Here is a 23715-nt window from a genome sequence, read left to right on the forward strand (position 1 = left end):
TCTAGCATGAGCCTAAATACGATGATGCTAATTTTCCACAATGATTTTCTATATTTAAAAGATTTTAGAGAGTGTGTTTAAGAGTGTGTTTGGTTTTCCATCTTGCAGGAGTGTTTCTCAAGGTTTGACCTCTGCCATACCACTTCTCATGGTCCACCTATTCGAGGTACCACCGAAAGTAGGTGGTGATATCATCACCAGTTACTTCTGCGTTGGGAGGTCAGATGAGACATGACAAACACACCTGTAAAGGGTTCAGGGTGGACAGGAGGGCTTTATTGGGCATGGAAAAGCATGCTTGGAAACCTTCTACCGCTTCTTGTTGCATCATGTTCTTTGCCTCGCTGCCGGGTGGCTGGTGTCCAGGGGTCCTGCAAGTACCACCAGACATCAACTCACGCATCACTGGTTGAGAAATACTGTATTACGGTGTCTGGCTGCGGATGCTACGCAGGTAGGTAGACCTGGGCTCTGCAGCAGGAAGCCTGGTAGACCTGGGCTCCAAAGACTTTTCTGGCTGTTGCCACCCCCCTGCCCTCTTCTGCCCCCTACCTACCCCTGTTCTGCAAATTCCCATCACCACCCTCCCCCACTCTGTTGTATGCCTCCCACTTGGGAGGCAGCCCCCCCCCCAACTTTGCGCCCCCTGATTACATTCCTCTTAGGGTCCCTGGTCCAGAAATTGGTTTCTAGTGCCAGCACTCATCCCAAAGCCCCCCCCTCCCTGCTTCCTTCCTTCCTTCCTTCCAGGTGATGCATCATATAGAGGAGGAAGGAAGACACCCCCCTTTGTGTTCTTGCTGCTGCTGGACCACTGAGAGCCTGGAATGCAGCTGCCAATCAGCAGAGCTGCCGCCTGCAGTACCGCCCTCCGACCTCCAGGTGGCGCTGTGACCAAGCAAAGCCTTCTCGCCTCCGCGGGCGCTCTAGCCCCCTCCTCTCTCTGGCTCAGGGCAAGGGCGCAGGAGGCCTGAAGCTTCTGCTTCAAGATGGCGGCGGCCAGGAGGAGTCTGGTGCAGAGTGTGAGTGGCTGGGAGGGGCAGGCCAGTGCCCTCTAGCCAGGGTGGGGTGCCCGAGAGCCCCTGGGAGAGGGAGGGGGTGCCACTCCCGTGAGATGGGTGGAAGGGGGTGCCTGCACCTGGCTCTGCTCCCCTGCACCAGCACCACCACAGTCAGAGGCAAGAGGGGCTCCTGTCGCTTTAAGAGCTGAAAAGATACTAAGAAGACAGTTTGGGGGGTGCAGTTTGCCATGCCAAGGACCAGCCCTGCCTGCTGAGATTCCCTCTGCCACGCACCTGTTGACAGACTGGAGCCATATCCTCACTGACTTCTGGTTACCTTGTTCCCCTCTGCATTCCCTGGGTGGCTGCAGAGAGTGCAAGAGGGGTGTGTGTGTCAGCCAGCCCCTGAAAGAGCTCCTGCACCTTTTAAGAGCTGCAGAGAGTGGCTCTTCCTCCTTTTATGCAAAGGCATGAAAAAAGCAAAATTGCCTTTTATGTGGCAATTGCAGTACCATGATGGATAAAGCTCTTCCTGGGGATCTTTTCTCAGCTTGGCTGCATGCTTAGTGTGACCAGATGCATAGTAGGACAGAGTGCCCTTACCTTTAACCATTGTATAGAAGAGGAGATTTTGGTAGGTGCAGCTTTTTAAAGCTTTCCATGCTGAGCTGCATCTACCAAAATTCCCTCTTCTATACAATGGTTAAAGGTAGAGGCACTCTGTCCTCCATTGTATCTTGTCACCCTGAGTCAGTCTGTGTGTGTGTGTGTGTGTGTGTGTGTGTGTGTGAGTGAGTGAGAGAGAGAGAGAGAGAGAGAGAGAGACTGATTCAGGGTGACAAGATACAGTGGAGGACAGAGTGTGTCCCAATAAACCTCAATAAGCCTCCTAATTTTGCTAGAATGGGGAAAAATGGGCTGTTAAATATCTGGCAAGCCACAAGATGGGCTGTGTTCAACTTGGTGGCTGACCTTGTTCCATAGGTTGACTTTTTCCAGTTCCAAGGCAGCTTGAAGTGCTGTTTGTGGGTGAACCACTTCGTTGACACACCCGATACCCATAAGGAAGAAAGGAATAGGGCCCACCCCCAAGCTGATCACCTCTGGTCCAAGCATAGTGGAAGGATCAGAATAGGGGAACAGAAGTGTTTGAGCTTCTAGCCAGGTCCAGTCCCACATCTAAAAGCTGCCTCTTTCATGAAGTACTTGAGTTGGGAAAACTGACATCTGGAAGAACCCTAGAACACACTCATCATTTTGCAGAAGGGTAGAGTTGTGTCGGTTCTTCCATATGCCTTGGGTAAGGGAGAGAGAATACATGTTCCTTCCTCCTGCCTCCTGAGAAAGGAATGTTACCCTTGCACAAGAGGTGTCTTCCGTCCCTGCTGCTTTGTAAATAGAGAAGAGTTCCAGCTTCTGCAGTGGTAACTGCTCAGCAAGCACAAGAAAGAACTTAGGTCAGTTCATGCAGTGCACCAAAAATATGTATATTATGCATGGAGGAAACACAGCAGTTTTTTTAAATTTTATTTTGAGACCATCATAAATGGTCCACAAGCATCAAACAGCAGTAGCCAAATCTTTACCAAGTCCTCACGTTAAGCAGACCATTTGCCGAGCACCATGTCAGGGTCTTATGTCTTGACCTAGCTAGCAAGTTTCATTGTAAGAGGTTGTATTCTCTTACCTTCCTTACAGCAAGAAAGCTTGGATGCTCATCTCTGGTTAACCAATTTGGTTAACCAAATTGACTTGAATTTTGTCAAGTGTACACATTTGGTCCCTGTTGCATATATGCAGCATTGGGCAGAAATGGCTTAAGCTAATTAAAATGCATGAAAAGTCTCTGACACTGTTCTGCAGGACCAGTTCATAGTCAAAATCTAAACCTAGATATTTTTTGCTTAATGCAGCAGGAGCCGGGGGGGGGGGGGTTGAGCAAAAAAAAGGCAAGGAAGCAGGTACATCATGAGAGAAGAGATATAAGTGTATGGGTGAAAAAATAACATGAAGATAACTGCAACTAAGGGATTGCATGCCAGTGGGAAGGACTCAATAGGGGTTTGTCAGCTCATTTACTGCAATACTTAAATGAAGAGTATAATATTTCAGCTTCTGCAGAATCATTATTCTTGCAATTGTTGAAAGAAGTTCCATGGAGACTCTTCTTTTCTGATCCAGGAACAAACAAGCTGGACAGATGACTTGCCACCTTGCCAGCTCTCTGGTGTGGGTTCAGCCCCAAACCGTTCCTATACTACAGATGGAAAGGGGATAGAAACCCACCCTTTGGAGGATAACTGGTTAAAATTCAGGTAAGTCACCTGCAGGTGTAGGTGGGATGGTTCAGTACCTGGATTCAGGCTGCGTTAGGCACCAGGAGGTCTTGATCCAGCCCTGGGCTTGTGGGTTCAGTTCCCAAGCCACATATAACAAATGCTACTCTCTTCACCTCTCTGTGCTGGCTCCTTTTGTAGAAGCGAGAACAACTGCTACCTGTACGGCGTCTTCAATGGCTACGATGGCAACCGGATCACCAACTTTGTGGGAGAGAGGCTCTCTGCAGAGCTCCTGCTGGGCCAGCTGAATGCAGACCATGACGATGCTGATGTACGCAGAGTCCTGCTGCAGGTAATAGTTCTGACTTTGGGCATGGGTTTGTGCCCCTTTTGGCAGCAAGTGAGACAGGTGGATCTGGGTGGGGAGATGAGAGATGACAGATACAGACTGGTGGCATCCTCTCGTTCAGTGCTTTGCAGCTGCTGTACCTCCTGTTTCTAAGTGGCAACCTGGGGCAGTGCCCATCTTGCAGCCAGAGATGGGAAGGCCTTTCCCTTGTAACACTGCCTTGTTACTGTGTGTTTGCGGTTTAGAAGCTGCCAGTGGCAACAGAAGGGATTCATATATGGCCTGATGCTATATGGAGATTAGGGGCGTGGTCTGGTGTAGCATACTTTGCTGAAGCAAATCAGGGGTGAATGTTGTCTGTCCCTGGGTGGGAGACTGCCTGGGAACGGGATGTACATTGTCCTGAGTTCCACAGTGAAAAGAAAGCATGGTATAAATGTGATAAACACCAGAAGGAGCCCAGAACATCCAGAGCTTGGACGTGATGGTGGATGAACATCAGCATTAGCTTGCCAGGCTTCAGGGGCTGAGAATCACTGCAAAATGTGGAGATCAGAGGGCAAGCTAGGAGCCACCCAGTACCCTGTACTACCCAGGGAATGTACCATCCAGGGGATAACATTTAGTAGTTATCTAGGACATGTCATGAGTTTGAAGTGCTCCAGGACACATAATCTCAGTCCTTGCCACAGTCCTGAACATAGGAAGTTCATAGCAGGTGCTCTGCCACTGCGGTACAGCCCCAACCCTGTACAGTTTGCCTGTACTGTCATCCCTGTATTGCAGATGTGGGGCTGAGACTGAGAGAGAGCTTCTCGAAGACCAGGGCTGAGGTGCGAGCTTGGCTCATGGCCCGCATTCTTAGCCACCATTTTACAATGGGATGGTGTACATGGGAATGGAAAGGAGACCTTGTTGGGACAAATAGACAGGCTGCCCACTGTTGGAGCCTCTAGGAGCGCAACATCCTCTGAATCATTATTCTGGAATGATGAAATGCTTGAGACCAGAGGGGACTGGCACAAGGAAAGCAACAAGACTGTAGCATCTTCCCAGCAGCAAAATTCTCTTCAGCTTGAGTCTGTTCCAGGAGCCCCAGAGAAGCTTCTGGAGCTCCCATCCTGCTGAGCCATTGCGCAGGAAGAAGTACATAACAATAGATTCTGTGCAAGCCATACAAGCTTCTGTTCTAGTACATTCTTGTATTGACATCCTTCTGGGCTTCTTTCCAGGCTTTTGATGTGGCGGAAAGGAGTTTCCTGGAGTCCATTGATGATGCCCTGGCAGAGAAGGCCAGCCTACAGTCCCAGCTGCCAGAGGTAAAATTTCCTCCTGACAAGTGTTATTGAATGCAGGGAGCATTCATGGTTCACTTTCTTTCTGTGAGAACCTGCCACGTTCACTTGAAGGATGAGGGAATAGCATCGTCCTCATTACTCATGTTTTCATGTTTCAGACTGCCACCCTCATTGGTGCTATTTGAAGACTTATCATTCTGGGCCTCAGAAGCACTAAGCAAGAGAGCAGCTGGAAGTCTTGCTTGGCAACGCTGACATAGTTGCCATAGGCAGGTTGAAAGACACAGCAGGGCACCTTGTTTGATTATTTTGCACTATATGCCCCAAACCACACCCTTTTACACTTCATTTTGTGATCCAGAAGAGATGCAATCCCCTACCTCTCTGTTAATAATCACTACGTCACCTTTCTCCTTTTTGGGGGGGAACTCAAGATGGTTTACCTCTCAATGAAACAAAAACATTGTTAATACAAAAATATAATCAAACACGTCAGCAATTGCAACAAGATCAAATGGAGAAACAAAAAAATTAAACTAGAAAACAACCTGTGGAAAGAGGCTTCAGTCTCTAATATAATAATGGTAGGGAGGGATACAGTCACAAAAGATCAGGCACAGAATTCCACGTTTTGGGGGCCACCAGTGGGAAGACCTTTTTGTGTGTCACCAGTAACTTCAGAGGCAGCGGGACACACAAGAGAGCTTCCCTCCCTGACCTTAATGGATGGCTAGATTATCCAGAGGGAGGTGGTTCTTCAACCATCTTGGGCCCAAGCTGTTTAAAGTTTTAATGGTAATTATCAGCATCTTGCATTGTGCCTGGAAACAAATTGGTAACCAGTGCAACTGAGACATGACTCAGTCTTCTTGCACCAGTCAGCATTTGAACAGCTGCATTCCGCACCATTTTTAAGGCACTTCAGAAACAGCCCCGTGTGGAGTGCAGAGAATTAGGATCACCGCATCGTGCCTTGAAAGAGGTAATCATGAGTACAACAGTATGATTATACCATCAGGCACAGCTAATAGGTAGAAATGAAATAGGGTTCTTTGTATTATGCAAGAGTTCTCTGCAGGGCCTGTCAAATGTACGACTGTTGTTTTGAGGTGTGTATATACAGAGGACGCCAGAGGTGGCTTACATACATATGGCACTGATCATTATTGCAGACTTGCACAACTCTTTGTTTTAGGGAGTCCCCCATCACCAGCTACCATCTCAGTATCAGAAAATCGTAGAGCGATTGAAGGCTATAGAAAAGGAGATCTCTGGAGGAGCTATGGCTATTGTGGCAGTCATTCTTAACAATAAACTCTACATTGCCAATGTTGGTGAGTTCCTCTCCAATACGCTTTTGATTTGGTGTTCCCCGAGTGCCACACTGAGAGGTGAAGAGGAGGGTGGTTGCGTTTGCTTTCTCTTTTGCTAGATAAACCAATTTGTGAACTTTTGCCACAGAGTGGTAGTGATGGGTTGCATTGAGGGCACCTGTGTAGGCTGCTGTTTCCTCTCTGTTCTCCCTCTTTGCATCATGCACTCCTTGTTTGCAGGAACAAACCGTGCCCTCTTGTGCAAATCAACAGTGGATGGGTTGCAAGTGACACAACTTAACATGGATCACACCACAGAGAATGAGGATGAGCTCTTTCGCTTTTCCCAACTGGGTGAGTACTGTGTCCAGGGATGGTGGAGCAGCAAGCCAGAAGGACTGAGCTCAGCATACAGCTCAGCCATAAGAGCAGTGGTTCCCAAAGTCCTCTGTAGGACTTGGGAACCAGTTAAGTCTTTGTGGGGCCCACCAGTTTGGGAACCACTGCAGTAGAGGAAGACCTGCCAGAACATGGTCTTTCCCCCCGTTGCTTGAACCATAGAGTTGTGGGCTGTCTAGTCAACCCTCTGCATTTCAATGCAGGAAATGCAAACTAGAGGCTCCCCAAAAGTTAGCTGTCTAGCCTCTGCATGGAGGCCTCCAGCACTGGAGAGCCACACCCTGCCCCTGTTGTTCGTGAGTTCTGTAATTGGCAGCATCCAAACAAAGAATACCTCAAATTATGATTCTTTCAGCCCAAACCTGTGCCAGCCTCCACCAGTGGAATGAGCACGTACACTGTCGCAAATGTACCATAAGGCACATTGCACCAATGCAGAGGCCCATCCCACTGGTGGAAAGGCCTGTGCTAGCCTCTCACCATTAGTCGGAAACTAGTGCCTGCTAGAGCAGGTAGGCACTCTGCAGGCTGGTGGGAGGTCAGAACAGGGGTAGGGAGGGGTGTAATGGGGCAGGAGAGGAGGGCGGATCAAGCCTGGGAGGGCGCGAAGAAAGCTGCGGAGGCCTCTGACATATCCTGTCCCCCCTCCTAAGCCTGAAAGCCCAACATGGAGCTGCTTGAACTTGTACCTGCAGTTTCACTGGCACAGATTCGAGTAGCCCAATAGAGACTTTTGGGGCTGAACCCAGGGTAAGGGCAGAAGGTTCTCTTGCCTTGAGGAGATCTCCAGCAGCCTCTATTCCCACAGTGGATTCAGTAGAGGCTGCGCTAGCCTCACTGCAGTGTGGGAATTTGGTTAGGATTGGGCTCTTAATTTCCCTTTTCCCACTGTAAGGGCACTGCCTAGCAGAATTATCTGAATATTGGAAATGACTAATAATTGAGGAAAGAGTCTGTTGGCATTATGGACTGGGAGGTCACTTTTAGCCTTCCCCTCTTCCAATGAGTCAGGATGGGTAGCCATCAGAAACTCACAATCAAAACTTTTAAATATTGGCCTGCTTATGGCTGTATGTATGCATTAAGGAAAGAATGCAGACAAAGAAAATCACTGAAGAGCCTGCTGTTCATTGCTGCTTGCCTGATTAAAGATGCAATCCCAAAGCCACATACTAGGGAGTAAAGCGCATTGAACACAGTGGGATTCACATACACGCCTGTGAATGTACGCCTAATAAGTGGCTTTGGGATTGCATCTTTAATGGAATCCCACTGGACTGGGCTGCAGTACGGCATTGCGTTGTTTCCAAAAATGCCCTGGTTCCGACTTTTACTGACCACTGGAGAAAGCCTGGTTGTTTTTGTCAGTTGTCACGGTTACCCAGAGGCTGCTAGGATGCACACTTCAGCCTGTCAGCAGCAAAGTTGTGTACAGAGTGAGTCAGTCTCGGGCAACTGTGGATTTCAATTCTGGTCTGCTGCTGTTTTTGAAGAGGTGTTGAATCTGGATGAAATTTGCTTTGTGGAATGTGATGCCTGTTTATCAAGGACCAAGAAATGGTCAGAATGGGTCCAGGTTAGAGGTTGCTGTTCCAACATTTTATTATACTAGACAGATTCAACAGTGGATTTTTTTTCTTTGGTCCCTGTCCTTCCCCTGAGTTCATGAAGTTTGCTCTTTCTTAACCCCTTTGTATCAGATGGTTTCTTTATCCAGCCTGGCTGTTCACCCACCACGACCTTGCTGGCCCCTTCTTAGAATCACTTGTTCAGTCCACAAGCCAGTCTGCTGTTCTACAAGTGTAGGAAAAACAGTTTTTAAACTGCAATTTAAAGGGAGGCTTTTTAAAAAGTGGACATCGCTATCCCTGGTTTTTGGATCTGCAGGGGTTCCAGGGATGGAACCCTCGTGGATGCCTACGGTAGGCCTGTGCAGTACTAGGAAAGCTTGAAAGAGAAAAACAATGGTTTTTGTGCAAAGCCAAGGAGAATTTGCCCATCCCTCGTATGACAATCTCAGGCAGTTATGCCCTCTCCTAAAGAGCAACCTTTGGTAGCCTCTGTTGATGATCAGTTGGTTAATGATCAGATCAGGCCTGGGAGGGAAACAGGATCAGAGGCAGTGGAACATGCCAAATCCCGGGCCCCTTCCTGTACTGATATGCATACTTGGATCAACGCAGACTTGCGCCAGTGATATCGCTGGTGCAGGTCTGAGTTGACCCATTGCGGCTGCTGGGGCCTACCCTGGGGCAAGTGGACTAATGTCACCTTACCCCAAGGAGACCTCCAGCAGCCAAAAATCTCCCATGGGATGTGGCATAGCTTGTGCAGGCGCTGTTATATTGCCGCATGGGGATTGGGCTGTTAGCTGCAGAAAGCCCTTCCTGTCTTGGAATGCAAATACAGGAAGTGCAATCTATGCACTTTGTGAACTTTTAGTTGAAAAGCGGTATATAAATACTGTTAATAATAATAATAATATGCATCAAAATCAATGAGCTGGTTCTTTATTTTGCAGGTTTGGATGCCGCAAAAATAAAGCAGGCAGGAACCATATGTGGGCAGGAGAGCACCCGGCGCATTGGGGATTATAAGGTCAAATATGGCTTCAGTGATATCGAACTTCTCAGGTGAGGGAAGACCTGATGCATGGCTTTATTTTTCTTCATGGTCAGCCCATCCAGCGATCGCCTGCTGTGGTGAATTGGTGGGGGAGCCCATGCTTGCTCACCCAGCGCTACCACTCCTCCCTCTCCTGGATTTGAAGAGGGGAGGACACCAGAAGAGAGAGGAGATTGGTGAGCTAGAACCCCCACCTCTGTCCTCTCCTCCACACTTCCTTTTCCATTTCCTTGTCTTCATTTTTGAATCCAGGGAGCTGGAGGAGGAGCAGCAGAGGTGGTGGCTGGAGTGCTGCTGGATAAGAGAAGGAAGCATTTGGGGTGCCACCTCAGGTCTTGGGCTGGCCCTGCTTTTCTTGCCCAGCTTTTATCCTTCTTTCTCTTTCCATTGCTCTGTTCAGGACTGACTCCGCTTTTTCTTTTGAAGTGCTGCAAAATCGAAACCAATCATAGCCGAACCTGAAATCCACGGAGGGCACCCACTAGATGGCGTCACAGGCTTTCTGGTTCTCATGTCTGAAGGGCTCTACAAAGCTGTGGAAGCAGCTCATGGGCTTGGGCAAGCCAATCAGGTAAGAGCTCCAGAGCAAGGCTGAATTGCCTTGGTATCAGATGCATTTCTTTATAGACTGGTGGGGTCTGCCAGAGTTCTCAGAGTGACAGACCAATTATATCAGAAAATTGTCCTGGAATGTTTGAGCAATCAGTGCCCATCATCTTCTCTGGGTAACACTAGCCCTAAGTAGGCATTAAGGTAGTGTGTACAAACACCTGTGGTTGGGAGTCTCCCTCATTTTCATAGGGAGCATCTCTTCTCCAAGTGCAGTGTTTGTCACTGCAGAGAAATGCTGTATTTGTGGTACAGGCTGGGCTTCAGAGCATATCAGTGCAGGGGTCTTGTGGTCCCGTCCCACTGCTTCCCCCCCACCATATGTGCCACCCAAATGTCTGCCGAGGGCTTCTGTAATGACTGAAATGAGCCAACATAATAATTACATGTTCATGAAACTTTACCCCTGCTGCACAAGAGCTGCACATGGATAAGTAGCTCCCGTGTGGCAGGAGCATGTCAGAGTCCCCAGAGTCATCACAGTGGGATCCAGATTAGTTCCTCAACTCTTTCCTTTCTAGGAGATTGCAGCCATGATTGCCACAGAATTTGCCAAGCAAACCTCGCTAGATGCTGTGGCTCAAGCCGTTGTAGATCGAGTGAAGCGCATTCACTGTGACACGTATGCCAGTGGTGGGGAACAGTCTAAGTTCTGCTCTTGGCATGAGGACATGACACTGCTGGTGAGGAATTTTGGGTATCCGCTGGGTGAGATGAGCCAGCCTATGCTGACGCCGACACAAGGTATGGGGGAGGAAAACGTAGTGAGTGAATGAGCGCGTGCAAGAGAAAGGGAAGCAGTTCATAGTAAGGACTCCACTGAAGAAAGTGACATATCAATTGGCACTGAGACTCCAGTTTATCTCAGGACATGTGGTGCAGAAGCCAGGAGGGTGTGCTAGAGAGGGAACTGCATAAGCCTCTTTTCACAGGGTTTCAGGACTATGGTTAGTCATTGAAGCCAAATAATTTAGTTTGATACAGGTATAAGGGCTTTCTAAAACAGGGGTGTCCAAAGTTTTTGGCAGGAGTGCCACATCATCTCTCTGACACTGTGTTGGGGGGGGCTGGGGGGAAAAAGAATTAATTTACATTTAAAATTTGAATACATTTACATAAGTTTACATAAATGAAAATATTAAAGATGAACTTATATGAATGGATGAAGGTCTTGCAATAGCTCAAGGCCTATAAAAGGCCTTGCACAAAGCAAGGCTGGCCTTTCCTTTACTGCTGCTACTGCATCACAGACGTGAAACAGCAAGCAGTGGAAGAAGCCCTCATCCCACAGCTCACACGAGAGGTCAAACAGTCGCCCTCATGCTGAGAGCAGTTGCGTCGGGCCAGTGTGGGCTCCAACAAATCTCTGGAGGACCAGAGGCTCATTGGAGACTGGGGGCTTCCTGAGGGCCACATTGAGAGGCCTCGAGAGCCGCATGTGGCCCCAGGGCCGGGGTTTGGGCACCCCTGTTCTAAAGTGTCAAGGAGTCACCAGAGGCTGACAGAGGGGAATAGTGCCTAATGCTTAAGCTCCTGCTCTCTGCTTTCTGGATTTATTGGATCAGCAGCTGAATATGGGAAGAAGCTGGTAGATCTGTGCATTACCACCATCCCAGGCTAAAGGAACTAAGAGGGGTCCATTTAGGAAAAACCATCCCTCTCACAAGAGCACAGAACCCCATGCAATAGCAGCTGCAAGCGATCAGTTGTGACAATCCATGGAATTTCCCAAGAATATGGACTAGGTACACAACGAGTCAAATTATAACCAGTTTATTACAACCTTAAAAAAAAAAGGAATTAAACAATATGGGGAAAGGAGTGGAGGTACAATAAGCAGGCTGACAAAAAATGCCTAAACTTGGTTGGATGGACACAAAAGACAAGTTGACTAAATTGGAGATAGTAAATACGAATACTTGGCAGAGGGAGCTGGGAAGCTGCTTAAGAGCACAGCATACAAATTGCCAAGCATCAGGAAGTTTTAGGGTGACTTGGAGTGAAAATTAATTTCCTGAAGGTGTCTAGCTAGAAATACTGTCCCTATTGCTAGCTGCTTAGGTTGTCCCAGTAATCCAAGTCCCTGCACTTAACTGGAGAGTAAATTGATGTGCCTTCCAGGAACCTGCAGTTTGTTTCAACAACAGACCTGGCAAAATGCATCCAGGCATCTTTGTGCTTGATCTGAAGAAGCCTAGGCTGGTTGACCAAGGTTATCTGCCTGAATGAGAAGAAACCACCTGGCCACTGCATTTGACCCTTTTGCCAAGACAAGAGGGTTTGGCTGACCAATCAGTGGGCATGTTGCAGTTTCAGTAGGGGCTGTGGTTAGGAACTGTTGTCTCTGGGGAATAACCAGACATAAAGAAAGACAAGCAGCCTGGCTGTTTGGAAATGGTGTTTCAAACAAAGGCTACTGCAGGAGAATGTTCCCAGTAGGTTTTAGGATGCTGAAACATCACAAAAGTCTCTGGTGGGTTGGAAGTATCAAAAAATACGTGCATTTAAAAAAAAAAGCAAAAACAGGTATTTCTTACACCAGCCTCACAACAATCAGTTTTCATTCACCTCTCAGGAGGCCGTGTTTATCCTGTGTCAGTGCCTTACTCCAGCACCCAGAGCACAAGCAAGACCAGTGTCACATTGTCCCTCGTCATGCCTTCTCAAGGTCAGATGGTCAATGGTGCTCACAGCAGCTCCACCTTGGATGAAGCCACACCCACCCTCACAAAGTAAGTGTCTCAGTCTCGGGAGGCAGTTTGCTCCTCCTTTATGTTTGAGAGAACGTTTTGCTTTCCTTGTGCCTAGTGCTGATGCTGCAAGTTGCAGTCCTACCAGTTGGCAGCATGCAGAGTCCTAACGACTTATTATATTGCTGTCTGTTTGGGTCTGTATCTCTGTTGCTGAAATGCAGCCTCTCATTCCAGTAGCTCCATGTTGTCAGGGCTCATAGCAATTGGCGTGGCTCTCGGTTATCCCATTTCCGGATTGCACAGGTGTTTAACATGAGTCTAAGGCTATTCAGATGAATGGGGCGCTATATTTGGAGGATAAGCCGTACCTAATGTAGAAAAAGCATCCTCAGAGCAACCTTGTTCCTCTGCAGTGTCACAGGGGACCTTGGAGTGCAGCTCTTGCATCGCATTTGGCTTTGTTGGCAGCTGCTGCACTCTGGCATCCCCTGTGACGCTGCAGGGGACTGCAGTCCATATTCATGTCTCTCAGCCACCTTGTGCTTGGTCCTTGTAGACTCTTCCGAAAAAGATCCCATCTCAAGTAGCCACTTAAAACAATTTGGCATATGAAACTGACATATTGAATTGGACCCAATACTGGGTCCACCTAGCCCGGCGTTGTTGCTGCGGAATGGCAACAGGTCTCCCAAGTCTTGAGGCAGGGGTCTTCCTCAGCTGCGCCTGATTCTTGAGAGCCTTTTTCATTGGAGATGTCAGGATTGTAGTGTACAGGCAGATTTGAACTCAGCACCTCTGTCTTGGAAGCAGAGCTAGCAGCAGTGGTTAAGCAACTCCCCACAGCCTTTCTGTGGTAAGGCCTGGCATTGAAACATACTGCAGCCTTGAGGCCAGGCTGTCCTTTGATCTACATTAACGATTGGACTACTCTCCAGAAAAATGGAGCTGCTGGAAAATGGAATTGCTGCTTTGGCAGGCCAGGAGCGAAGGCAAGAATGCTGTGGTGCTTCCCTCTTAATTATGTTTTTAAAACACATGAAAGTGTGCCATCCTATGTATTTGTAGGCAATTTCTGCAAAAAGACTGAGCTGGGCATCAGGTCTTCCCTGGTCCTAGTCTTACTTGTGCCATGACTTCTCAGTAGGTAGCCTTAGGCAAGCCTCTGCCTCAACCCCTCAGCTACAATATGGGGATGGTAATATTCACCTCACAGGGTTCTTGTAAGGACATCATTATGACTTAACATATGTGAAGTGCTTTGCATGCTCAGAAACACTATACAAATTCTAAGTATTGTTGTTTTTAAGTACAGGGATCCCCATTATAAGTGTCTCTGTTATATGTTTCCCTGTACTTAAGTCCTTAATCTTTGGAGGAACTAGATGTGAAAATTCCCTGTCGCCCTGCCAGCATATCTTCTTAAAGGGACATCCCTGATAGCTAGCTCTTGCCATTGCTGGGCCTGTATATACATCTTTCTCCTTCCCACACCAATCTCTTAAAAGGACATCATTTATTGCAATATTGCCAATTTTGGTATTTTTATCATCATTAATTAGAACAAAAAGGAGAGTAACCTCTGGCTTCTGCCTATTTCACTTAACACTCTCCCTCAGTATCTAATGCTGCCACCATCACTTCCTGTAATGGCCACAGAGGGAATGCTGGGCTCCTAGCATTCCCTCCACTGATCTTTAGAAGGGGAGGAGATGGCTGCACTGGACATGAAGAGGAGGTTGGGGAGGGCTTTCCTAGGTATCCAGTGCTGCTTCTGCCACCAGTGGCTGGTGGAGGGTATGCTGGGAGACTAGCATTTCCTCTGTGGCCTTTAAAGGGAGTGGTGGCAGTGTGCGCTGAGGTAACTGGAAGTGGGGAAAGTTTGAAGGACTTAAAGGGGAATTCTGGGCTCCCAGCATTTCCTTTTCCAACCATTAAGAGGAGAGAGAGGAGGCAGCGACAGTAGTGTTGGATGTCATGGGAAACAGGTAATCTCTCCTCCCCTCAGTGTTTAGTGTCTCTGCCTCCTCCTCCTCTAATGGCCAGTGGAGGGAATGCAAGGAGCTCCACATTCCCTCTGCAGCCATAAGAGAAAGTGGCAACACTGGACGCTGAGGAAGAGGGGAAAGCACTCCCCATCCCTGCTTCAGAGGGGAAACCCTCCTCTCCAGTTACCTCTCTTCCTCAGTGTCCAGCTCCTGCGCTTCCTCTAATGGCCATAGAGGAAATGGTAAGCGCCCAGCATTTCTCTGCGGGCCATTAGAGGAGGAGGTGGCGACGATGGCACTGGGTGCCAGGGGAGAGATGTGAGCCCTCCCATCCTCTTCTTGCATGCTACAGTGACAGAAGAGGGTGGAGCTGGTTTGGACTTCACAGTGGCAGAAGGCTGAGGGGGAAGCATATGGGTGCAGAGTGCCCCCTGCAAACTCACTTCCTGGGATAAAGTTCTCAAATCGCATCATGGGCAGGCTGCCCCGTAGCAGGTGTGCTGGTTTACATGGGTTCAGGACTGTGCGCCATTCCCTAAAGTTCCTGTTTCAACATTATTCCATTTTTTAATGGGATAAAATTCCCCTCTTTTAGTCCAATAGATGACATGGATGTACACAGAGTCTTCATTAACCCCTGTGTACATTTGTTCTTATGGAGGAATTTATAAGTCATTCTGCCAAATGTCTAAGCTTTCTAGTCCCTAACCATGACATATAAAGGGGATGCCCTGTATTAAGTTCAGATCCTTCCCACCTCTTCACATTTCCCTATTTGTCTTTGGCCTCACCTCCAGTGCATGCTGCTCTGGGTTCAAGCTGATATCCCCTTCTTGTGCAAGGTTTAGAAGTTTCATGCATGATTAGGAACTAAAGGGAGTCTAGGTGGAGTTTCTAGCATTCAGGTTGTGGTGGTACTTCTGTTGACGCGCAGACCACCATTGCTGTTCAACCTCAGTAGTCAAAAGTTTCCACCTTTTGCTCCTCCTTGACAATACGCTTGGAATAAAGTAAACATTAAAACCCCATAATTCCCTGTTGCATATGAAGATACTGCAACTGTTTTGTTTTCATGATGTCCCAGGGAGGGGAAGGGATTGCATGTTACATGGATAGCAGGTAGAGATTTCAGATTGCTTGTACTTTATCAGTTGAACTTATTGAAGTAAAAGTCTCTCTCTCTCTCTCTCTCTCTCTCTCTGGCCACATCTGCAGTCAAAGCCCAACAGTGACCCTCCAGTCTACCAACACTCACACCCAGAGTAGTAGCTCAAGTTCTGATGGGGGTCTCTTCCGTTCCCGTCCCTCGCACTCTCTCCAGCCAGACGAAGATGGGCGTGTCGAACCTTACGTGGACTTTGCAGAGTTCTACCGCCTCTGGAACATGGACCACAGTGAGCAGGGGGCTCTCACTGTGTCTTAAGGCAATGAGATCAACCTCACAACTCCTGTTGGAAGGGAACATGAAGCCTGGTGAGGCAGGAATGATTTGTCACTTGGCTGGCCACATTCTGCATTCTACCAAAAAACATTATCCTCTCTGAAGGACGCAACTCATGTTAGGACAGGTTGTTGAAACCATTTTCCTCATCCACTTGCCAGGACATGCACATGGATACGGCACCCTTTTCTAATTGTCCCTTCCACTATGAAAGCTTGTGGGCATTAGAGAGAGTTGTGAACCCTTCCTTGCACCTCTGGTATTATAGACAGCTGACAATCGGGGCTTTGTTGTAAGAAGACAACAAGAGTGCAAAAGGACGTATATTGTTTGTATATACGCTGCTCTTCAAGATTTGAGTCTGAAAATACGGCATCATATTATTGACATTTGACTCCACGAAAGATACCTCTGTTTTGCAGAATAAACTGTAACTTATAGCTATTCCTCTCTTCGTTTTTTGATTAACATCTGTTTATCGCTGCAGTGAATTTTAGAACAGATGAAGCCATGGAAAATTTGGAATCCTCAATTCCCTGATAGGTTTGTGTCTGTGTGCTCATAAGCCTCAGTTTTGGGGCTTAGGAATCACAGAAAGTTACTGCTGGAAGAAACCTTGGAGGTCCAGCCCTTTGTTCAATGCAGGCAGTTGCTACAGCATCCCTGACAGGTGGCCGTCAGCCTCTGTTTGAAAATCCCCAATGAGGAGGAGCCCATTATTGCACTAGGCAGACTGTTCCATTGCCAGACAGCTCTGACAGTTAGAAAATTCTTCCACTTCCTATGGTTGTGACCCTTTGCTTCTAGTATTGACCTCAGGAGGCAAAATAAGTTCTCTCTTGTGTGTTTCTTCTGTGTGTCCATCAGATACTTGAAGACTATTGTATCTCTCCTCTTCTCCAGGCTAAACATGCCATCTTAGTTGCTCTCCTCTGCACCTATTCCAGGTTATCAATGTCCTCTTTAAAACATAGTGCCCATAACTGCACATAGTATTCCAAACGAGGTGTGACTAGTGCAGAATAGAGTGGAACTATTATTTCTTATTATTTCTTATGAACTGTACTTTTAATGAGCCCAGTATTGCATTAGCTTTTTATTTTATTTTGCAGCTGCATCACACTGTTGGTTCATATTTGGCTTATGGTCCCTTTGTAGCCCAGTCCTATGCATATCTAATCATAAGCAGCTCCCATTTAGTTAAATGGGATCTGCTCCCAAGCAAACAGTATTGACTTCAAGGTAACTGGACTGTAGTTTTCTGCATCTTCCTTTTCTCCCCTTTCTAGTGATCGGGATAACAGTTGCTTTAGTCCCCCAGCACTTCTCCCAATATTCAGGAATTTTCACAGGCAGTGGCTCCAAGATCACATCTGCAAGCTTCCTAGGGTGTAGTTCATCTGGCCCTGAAAACTTACATGAATTTAAGGTCACCAGGGATTCTCTTCCTGTTTCTTTACCTTTCTTGAGCCATGATGCCCTCCATGCATCTCTTATCAGCTTTCCACCACATTTTCCCTTGTGGGAGAAGACAAGTGCAAAATAAGAACTGAGCAACTCTGCCCTCTAGCCTTCAGCTGTTACCACTTCACCACATTCTCCAAGCCACAGACCGATTGCTTCCTTGGCTTTCCCCTGGTCTCAGGCATAGCCAAACTTTCCCTTTTTTGTTTTTCTTGGCATCCCTTGCAAGCCTCTGCCCACCTTCTCAAGGTGTTTCCTCCGCAGCTGCCCCAGGTGCCATTTTTCAGTGCAGGTGCAGCTGGAAAGACAAGAGTTGAAAGAAAGAGTTGAAAAGGTGTGCTCTCCTTACCCTGTAATGTGAGGCTGGGATGAGCTAAGAAGCCTGCCTTTTCTACCACTGACCTGACGTCTTAAGAGGTGGGAAGGACAATGTAGGCGGGGGCCATGATTGGTGCAATGAATTGGATTTAAGGAGGTAGCATTAACTAAAAACATAAACCAGGCTAAAATAATGCCTCATTCATTGTCTGCCACGATTACTAATAGGAGGAAGTATTGAAACAGGCCTCCTTTGGATAATCTGCTGCAGTTCATTCAGTGGGGAGTTAGAGGCTTCTCAGGATCAGACAAAAATGTAGTAACATTTATAAAATGTATTTGTAAGTTTCATAGCTACAAAGCAGTTGCTTAGAGTACATCGGTCTGTCCTGCTCAGTGGCGGGTGGTGCGCAGATGTTCTAGCCAAGAGCCTGCTCTTGATCAATCTAGCGATAAGAGGGATCATAGCAAGCAATTGCTTAGTTCTGTAAGACCAGATTTCTATCTATCTGATTCAGCTTGGTGTGGGGTTTAGTAATGCCTTGCTCTTAGGCAGGAAGAAGAATTCAGCCCAGGAAAACAACTTACCATTTACGCTTGGGGAAATAGCCGTCTCTCAGCAGCAGAATGCACTGGGTTCAATTACTGGCATCTCCAGGCAGTGCTGGGAAATGCCCCAATCTGAAATGCTGGAGAGCCATTTCCAGGCAGCCCCACATGGGCAGCCCTTCGTGGCCAAGCTGCTCTGTTGGTGGTATAAATACAGATGGGCATATGCTGGTTTAAAAAACAAATGTGGAGGGCTACTTTTATTCTTGTGGTACTTCATTCTCCAGGAAGGTTAGAATGGAGGGCGTAGGAACCAGGAGATGGCACTAGTAGAATATGCTGGTCTCAGCGCAAGGGAAAGTAGGCTGGAGGTTGCTTTAGCAACACCTGTCTGGAACACAAGGAAGTGGGAGTTTTATTCTTCTGGTAGTTCGTTCTCCAGGAAGGTTAGAATGGAAGGCGGAGGAACCAGGAGATGGCACTAGTAGGTTTGCTTTAGCAACACCTGTCTGGAACACAAGGAAGTGGGAGTTATTGGGCCTGGTTCAGAAAAACAGATCAGCAGCATGCATGGCAGGATTGGGGGGGGGGGGGGCTGGACTACCCTTGCAAGCCATGCTGCACTTCTACTGGGCTAAGCACAAAAAAATGTGCCCTCTGTGCCCATGTGGGCAGCAGTTCCTGTGACGGTTGACTCACAGCTGCCTGTACCTCAATGAACTTGAATTCACACCAACGCGGCCTGGCTCATTTATTTCTTTATTTGCATTTGTATCCCACCCTTCAATGTCTGTTCCTGTGATCCCTTCAAACCCAGGAAGGAAGTAGTGTTGAGGAATGGGTGAAGCAAGGACTTTTTCCAACAGCAGAGCAGTAAGAGCTGGGCCTGTCAATTAGACCATTATCAGATCGAGCCATCTTGGAGACTGGTGCTCCACCCCTTTCCACAGAATCATGTGCTCAAGGCTGCATTCACGATTCCAGCCTGGGAGCTGCCTGATTAGGGGTTTGCAAACAGAAGAAGAGCCCTGCCTGATCAGTCTAGAGGCCCATCCAGTCCCGTTAAAGTCACCCTGTTTCTCAGCTGTTTAGCAGCTGCCTCTGGGTAGCCCATAAGCAGGAGATGAAAGCAGTGAGAGTGCCGGATTAAGACTGAGATCCAAATTCAAATCCCCTCTGAGCCACAAAGCTCACTGGGTAAACCTTGGGCCAGTCTCTGTCTCTGAGCCCATGGGTCTCTGAACCCCATTCAAGGGCCAAATCTGGCCTGGAAAGGATTTGATGCGGCCCGTGGCATGTGGTGGGGAAGCTTGACTGTTCAGGCCCACAGCAGCCTGCTGATGGACCAAGAATGCAGAACCTTCTGCAGAGAGATGCTTTTGCTGAAGAGGCTTTCCCAAAGATTACCCCAGAAGGCGCAGAGAGAGAGAGAGAGAGAGAGGCAAACATAAGAGTAACTTCTGCCTGATTCTCAACTCCCAAAATTATAACACTTTTAATTTTGGAAACCTGAGAGGAGTTTCAGATACATTCAAATACCTTGATCAGTCTACTGGCCAATCAGTCCTGTCTCTCCAACACATACTGAAAATATACTTTTTCTTTACAAATTAATTTTTCAGATTTCTCCCAACTTTTCTCTTTACTCAATTGTTCCCCATCTCTTTATCACAGCATTCTTTCCCCAATCCCTCCAAATAATTTCCCATCAACACAGAATTCTTTCCCCAATCCCTCCACATAATTCCCCATCAATTTTTTCCCCCAAAATATTCTCTACCATGTTCCTCTTTTCAAAAATTAATTCTCCCAAAATTTTCAAAATCCATTCCCCCCTCTTCCGTCTCCAATATATTTACTATTATTTAAATTTATTAACTTTTCAGCCCTCAGCACCGTGTCAGATATAAGCTGTGGCCCTCGTGCTGAAGTTTGGAGACCCCTGTCTTAGCCTAACCTACCTCATAGGAGTGAGGAAAAAATGAGCTGAGAGCTGAGACCATGTACACCACTCTGCAGAGGAAGGGTGAAATATAAATGTAAGAAAATGAATGAAAATGAAGCTGAGTAAGGCTGCAATCCTATACACATGTTCCTGAGAGTAAGAGCCCCATTGAATATAATGAGACTTACTTCTAAGTAGATATGCATAGGATTGCACTGGAAACCACTCAAGGCTGTGATAGAGACCAGGCTATGGTCGTGCAAGATGCTGCATTCCTAGGGTGCCACTTGCACGCCATTTCCAACATGAAACTGAAAGTAGCTGATAGACCCATTGAGAATTGTGGGATATGCTTCTTACAGTACGACAGTAGAAACATTTGTTCCCTGGTGCACAACCCATTGGCAAGAGAAGTCAGCTTCAAGAAACAATTCCTTGTATGTTGGAGGTGGGACAAAGAGTTCACCTACACACTCTCTCCTCTCCATTGCAGCCTCCCAAGTCCACCTCCTTTCCAGTCTCCCCACCATTACAGCCAGGCAGCAGTTCCCACAAGCTACCTGCTTCACCAGCAGTGTTGGATGGAGACAGACATGACTGAGAAAACAGATCCATTTAAAATCACCGTGTTCAACATTGTGGCTCCCATCATTGTCAGAGCCTGTAGCAGAACGGATAGATTTCAAAACTGGAACTAAGAATGCCAGGGTGGGCAGGATTCTTGAGGTGGTGACATCTGCCATCTTAGGAGTATGTGAGCAGAAGTCCTGTTTTTAAAAGAATTACAAGCACAGATGACTTGGAGGATGATCTATGAAGTGTTGTATTAGTATTAATAAATATGTCTATACCCCTTTTCAATGAGAAAGTTCCCAAAGTGGCTTAGATTAGAAAGTAAATTAATGAAGTTCATAGGGCAGCAATTTTCAACCCGTGTGCTGTGAATGACCTGCAGGTGTGCCGCAGGAGTTTGGGGGAGGGTCATTTATTAGTAGTGCGATTAGGGGACACGAGCTCCCCACTGACAATGCAATGTGCCTTGTCACCTGAAAAAAAAACTGATAGTGTGCCTTGACCATTTTTGTGCCTTGTCAGTGTACCGTAACATGACAAAGGCTGAAAATCACTGTCATAGGGTGTTCAGCTTGCAGATCGTAGGATTGAACAGCTTTTTGTTCTTAATTATGCATTCTTCCTAGAATTGTCTCTGTCCTCTGCATTCATAGAACTGTCATCTTCGCTTTCACTTCCAGCTTTAAATAGTGACATCTCTACTGTCCCAATACCGACAAAAGCAGAATTCAAAATACATAACAAATATATTGTAAGCTGGTTTTGTGAGTGTGCGTGTATGTTGATGATTCATATAAATTGATGGTATCTGAAAACTTACGTGCCTACTTTTTCAGGCACACATTAAAGAATGCTCTTACAATCCTACTGAGGTGGCTGTCAGCATTTAACAGGGTTCCCCCCCCCCCCGCAGACATTCACAATTATATATTGTGTGCAAGCATGCTAATGGAGATAGAGCAGTAGAATTTGGGAGGGAGGCTTAAATGATGCATCAGCTTGGACCACCCATGGACACAGTCAGTAGTTCTCTCACAAGTACAACTGAAGTGTGCATGAGAGCTATGCTAATTGCATAAGCAGCAACAGCAGGATACAAAACCCATAAGGCAGTGCAAGTGTGAAGGCCATGTGCCTGAATGAAAAAACCTGGGATGGATCAATACACAGTATTGTCAAATACAAACAGCACAACAGTGCAAAGGAAGCCAATCCAGATTGGAAGCCATGTCAGATGAGTAATTATCCCTCCTCCTCCCTCCTCCTTCCTCACCCATTTTGGAAAACTTCATTAACCCATTTCTGCCCAGCCCACCGGTGTACACATTTGATCCCTGTTGCACATATGCAACATTTGGCAGAAATGGGTTAAGCAGAACCCCTACCCTCACTCTAAATTCTACATTAGGTGGACCACACACGCAACCCACACTCTTACCTTGCCCTGGCCCAGGCAGCCTTTGCTGCTGTTCTTGCCAACCATACTCTGCCATCTTTGAACCTCCCCCCACCTTCAATCCAAGTAACATGCCAATAAAATAAGTCCATGACTTGCACAGGTTTGGTATTCCCTTGACACAGAATCTGGCTGCTTTTCATACAAAGTACATCCCACCCCATGTACCCGCCAGCCTACTAGGTGTGCTGCTAGTGTCTTCTCCCAACAATAAAAACTGTTGGCATCCTTCAGTCTTGGAAAACTATAGTATTGTGCTCTGAATGGTGGTTCTGGAACAGAGTGTCCTCTCCAGTGTGCAAAGCCTGGGTAGAGTAGATATGGAGGATAGGCTGTTTCCCATGCAGCAAATCCCTCCTCTCCACGTCGCTGAAATGGTCCAATGGAAAGGCAGAAGCCAATACGGTTGGTTCCAGCGGTGTCGCAGGAGTTGCCAGAATGTGACTGCATTCAGCCATGAACTGCCTCAGGGACTCCGGCTCCTGATTTTGCCTCGAGGTTGACTCCTGAAGCCTCTTCCATAACTGGATGTAGCCACAAGGCAGTGGAGGTTTGGGATGTCTGTGGCTTAGATCAGCTAGTCACGGAGCCCACCAGAGGACAGGTGACTCTGGATTTAATATTGTGCGGTACGCAGGACCTGGTTAGAGTTGTAAACGTTACTGAGCCATTGGGGAACGGTGATCATGTTGCGATCCGTTTTGATGTGCACGTTGGGGGAAGAATACCAGGCAAATCTCTAACAAAAACCCTTGACTTCCGACGGGCGGACTTCCCTCAAATGAGGAGGCTGGTTAGAAGGAGGTTGAAAGGGAGGTAAAAAGAGTCCAATCTCTCCAGAGTGCATGGAGGCTGCTTAAAACAACAGTAATAGAGGCCCAGGAGAGGTGTATACCGCAAAGAAAGAAGGGTTCCACTAAATCCAGGAGGGTGCCCGCATGGCTAACCAGCCAAGTTAGAGAGGCTGTGAAAGGCAAGGAAGCTTCCTTCCGTAAATGGAAGTCTTGCCCTAATGAGGAGAATAAAAAGGAACATAAACTGTGGCAAAAGAAATGTAAGAAGGTGATACTGGAGGCCAAGCGAGACTATGAGGAACGCATGGCCGGCAACATTAAGAGGAATAATAAAAGCTTCTTCAAATATGTTAGAAGCAGGAAACCCGCCAGAGAAGCGGTTGGCCCTCTGGATGGTGAGGGAGGGAAAAGGGAGATAAAAGGAGACTTAGAGATGGCAGAGAAATTAAATGAGTTCTTTGCATCTGTCTTCATGGCAGAAGACCTCGGGCAGATACCGCTGCCCGAACGGCCCCTCCTGACCAAGGAGTTAAGTCAGATAGAGGTTAAAAGAGAAGATGTTTCAGACCTCATTGATAAATTAAAGATCAATAAGTCACCGGGCCCTGATGGCATCCACCCATC

General features: G+C 47.2%; 1 protein-coding gene across 1 annotated transcript; it reads left to right on the plus strand.

Moving 5' to 3' along the window:
* Window positions 1-780: 780 nt before the first annotated feature.
* TAB1 (TGF-beta activated kinase 1 (MAP3K7) binding protein 1) lies at window positions 781-16432 on the plus strand. The gene is made up of 11 exons (XM_066634259.1): window positions 781-1022; window positions 3183-3316; window positions 3479-3632; window positions 4862-4948; window positions 6123-6261; window positions 6481-6594; window positions 9161-9272; window positions 9691-9835; window positions 10395-10617; window positions 12449-12605; window positions 15767-16432. The coding sequence occupies exons 1-11, from the start codon at window positions 990-992 to the stop codon at window positions 15972-15974; spliced, it is 1506 nt and encodes a 501-aa protein (XP_066490356.1). The 5' UTR covers window positions 781-989; the 3' UTR covers window positions 15975-16432.
* Window positions 16433-23715: the final 7283 nt, after the last annotated feature.

This window comes from Tiliqua scincoides, chromosome 7 (assembly GCF_035046505.1).
Source record: "Tiliqua scincoides isolate rTilSci1 chromosome 7, rTilSci1.hap2, whole genome shotgun sequence".
Classification (NCBI taxonomy): Eukaryota; Metazoa; Chordata; class Lepidosauria; order Squamata; family Scincidae; genus Tiliqua; species Tiliqua scincoides.

Coding starts and splice junctions, on each gene's coding strand:
- TAB1 (XM_066634259.1), top strand. CDS start 990: ATGGCGGCGGCCAGGAGGAGTCTGGTGCAGAGT. Junction 10,618..12,448: donor TATGCTGACGCCGACACAAG/GTATGGGGGAGG, acceptor TTCACCTCTCAG/GAGGCCGTGTTTATCCTGTG. Junction 12,606..15,766: donor GCCACACCCACCCTCACAAA/GTAAGTGTCTCA, acceptor CCACATCTGCAG/TCAAAGCCCAACAGTGACCC.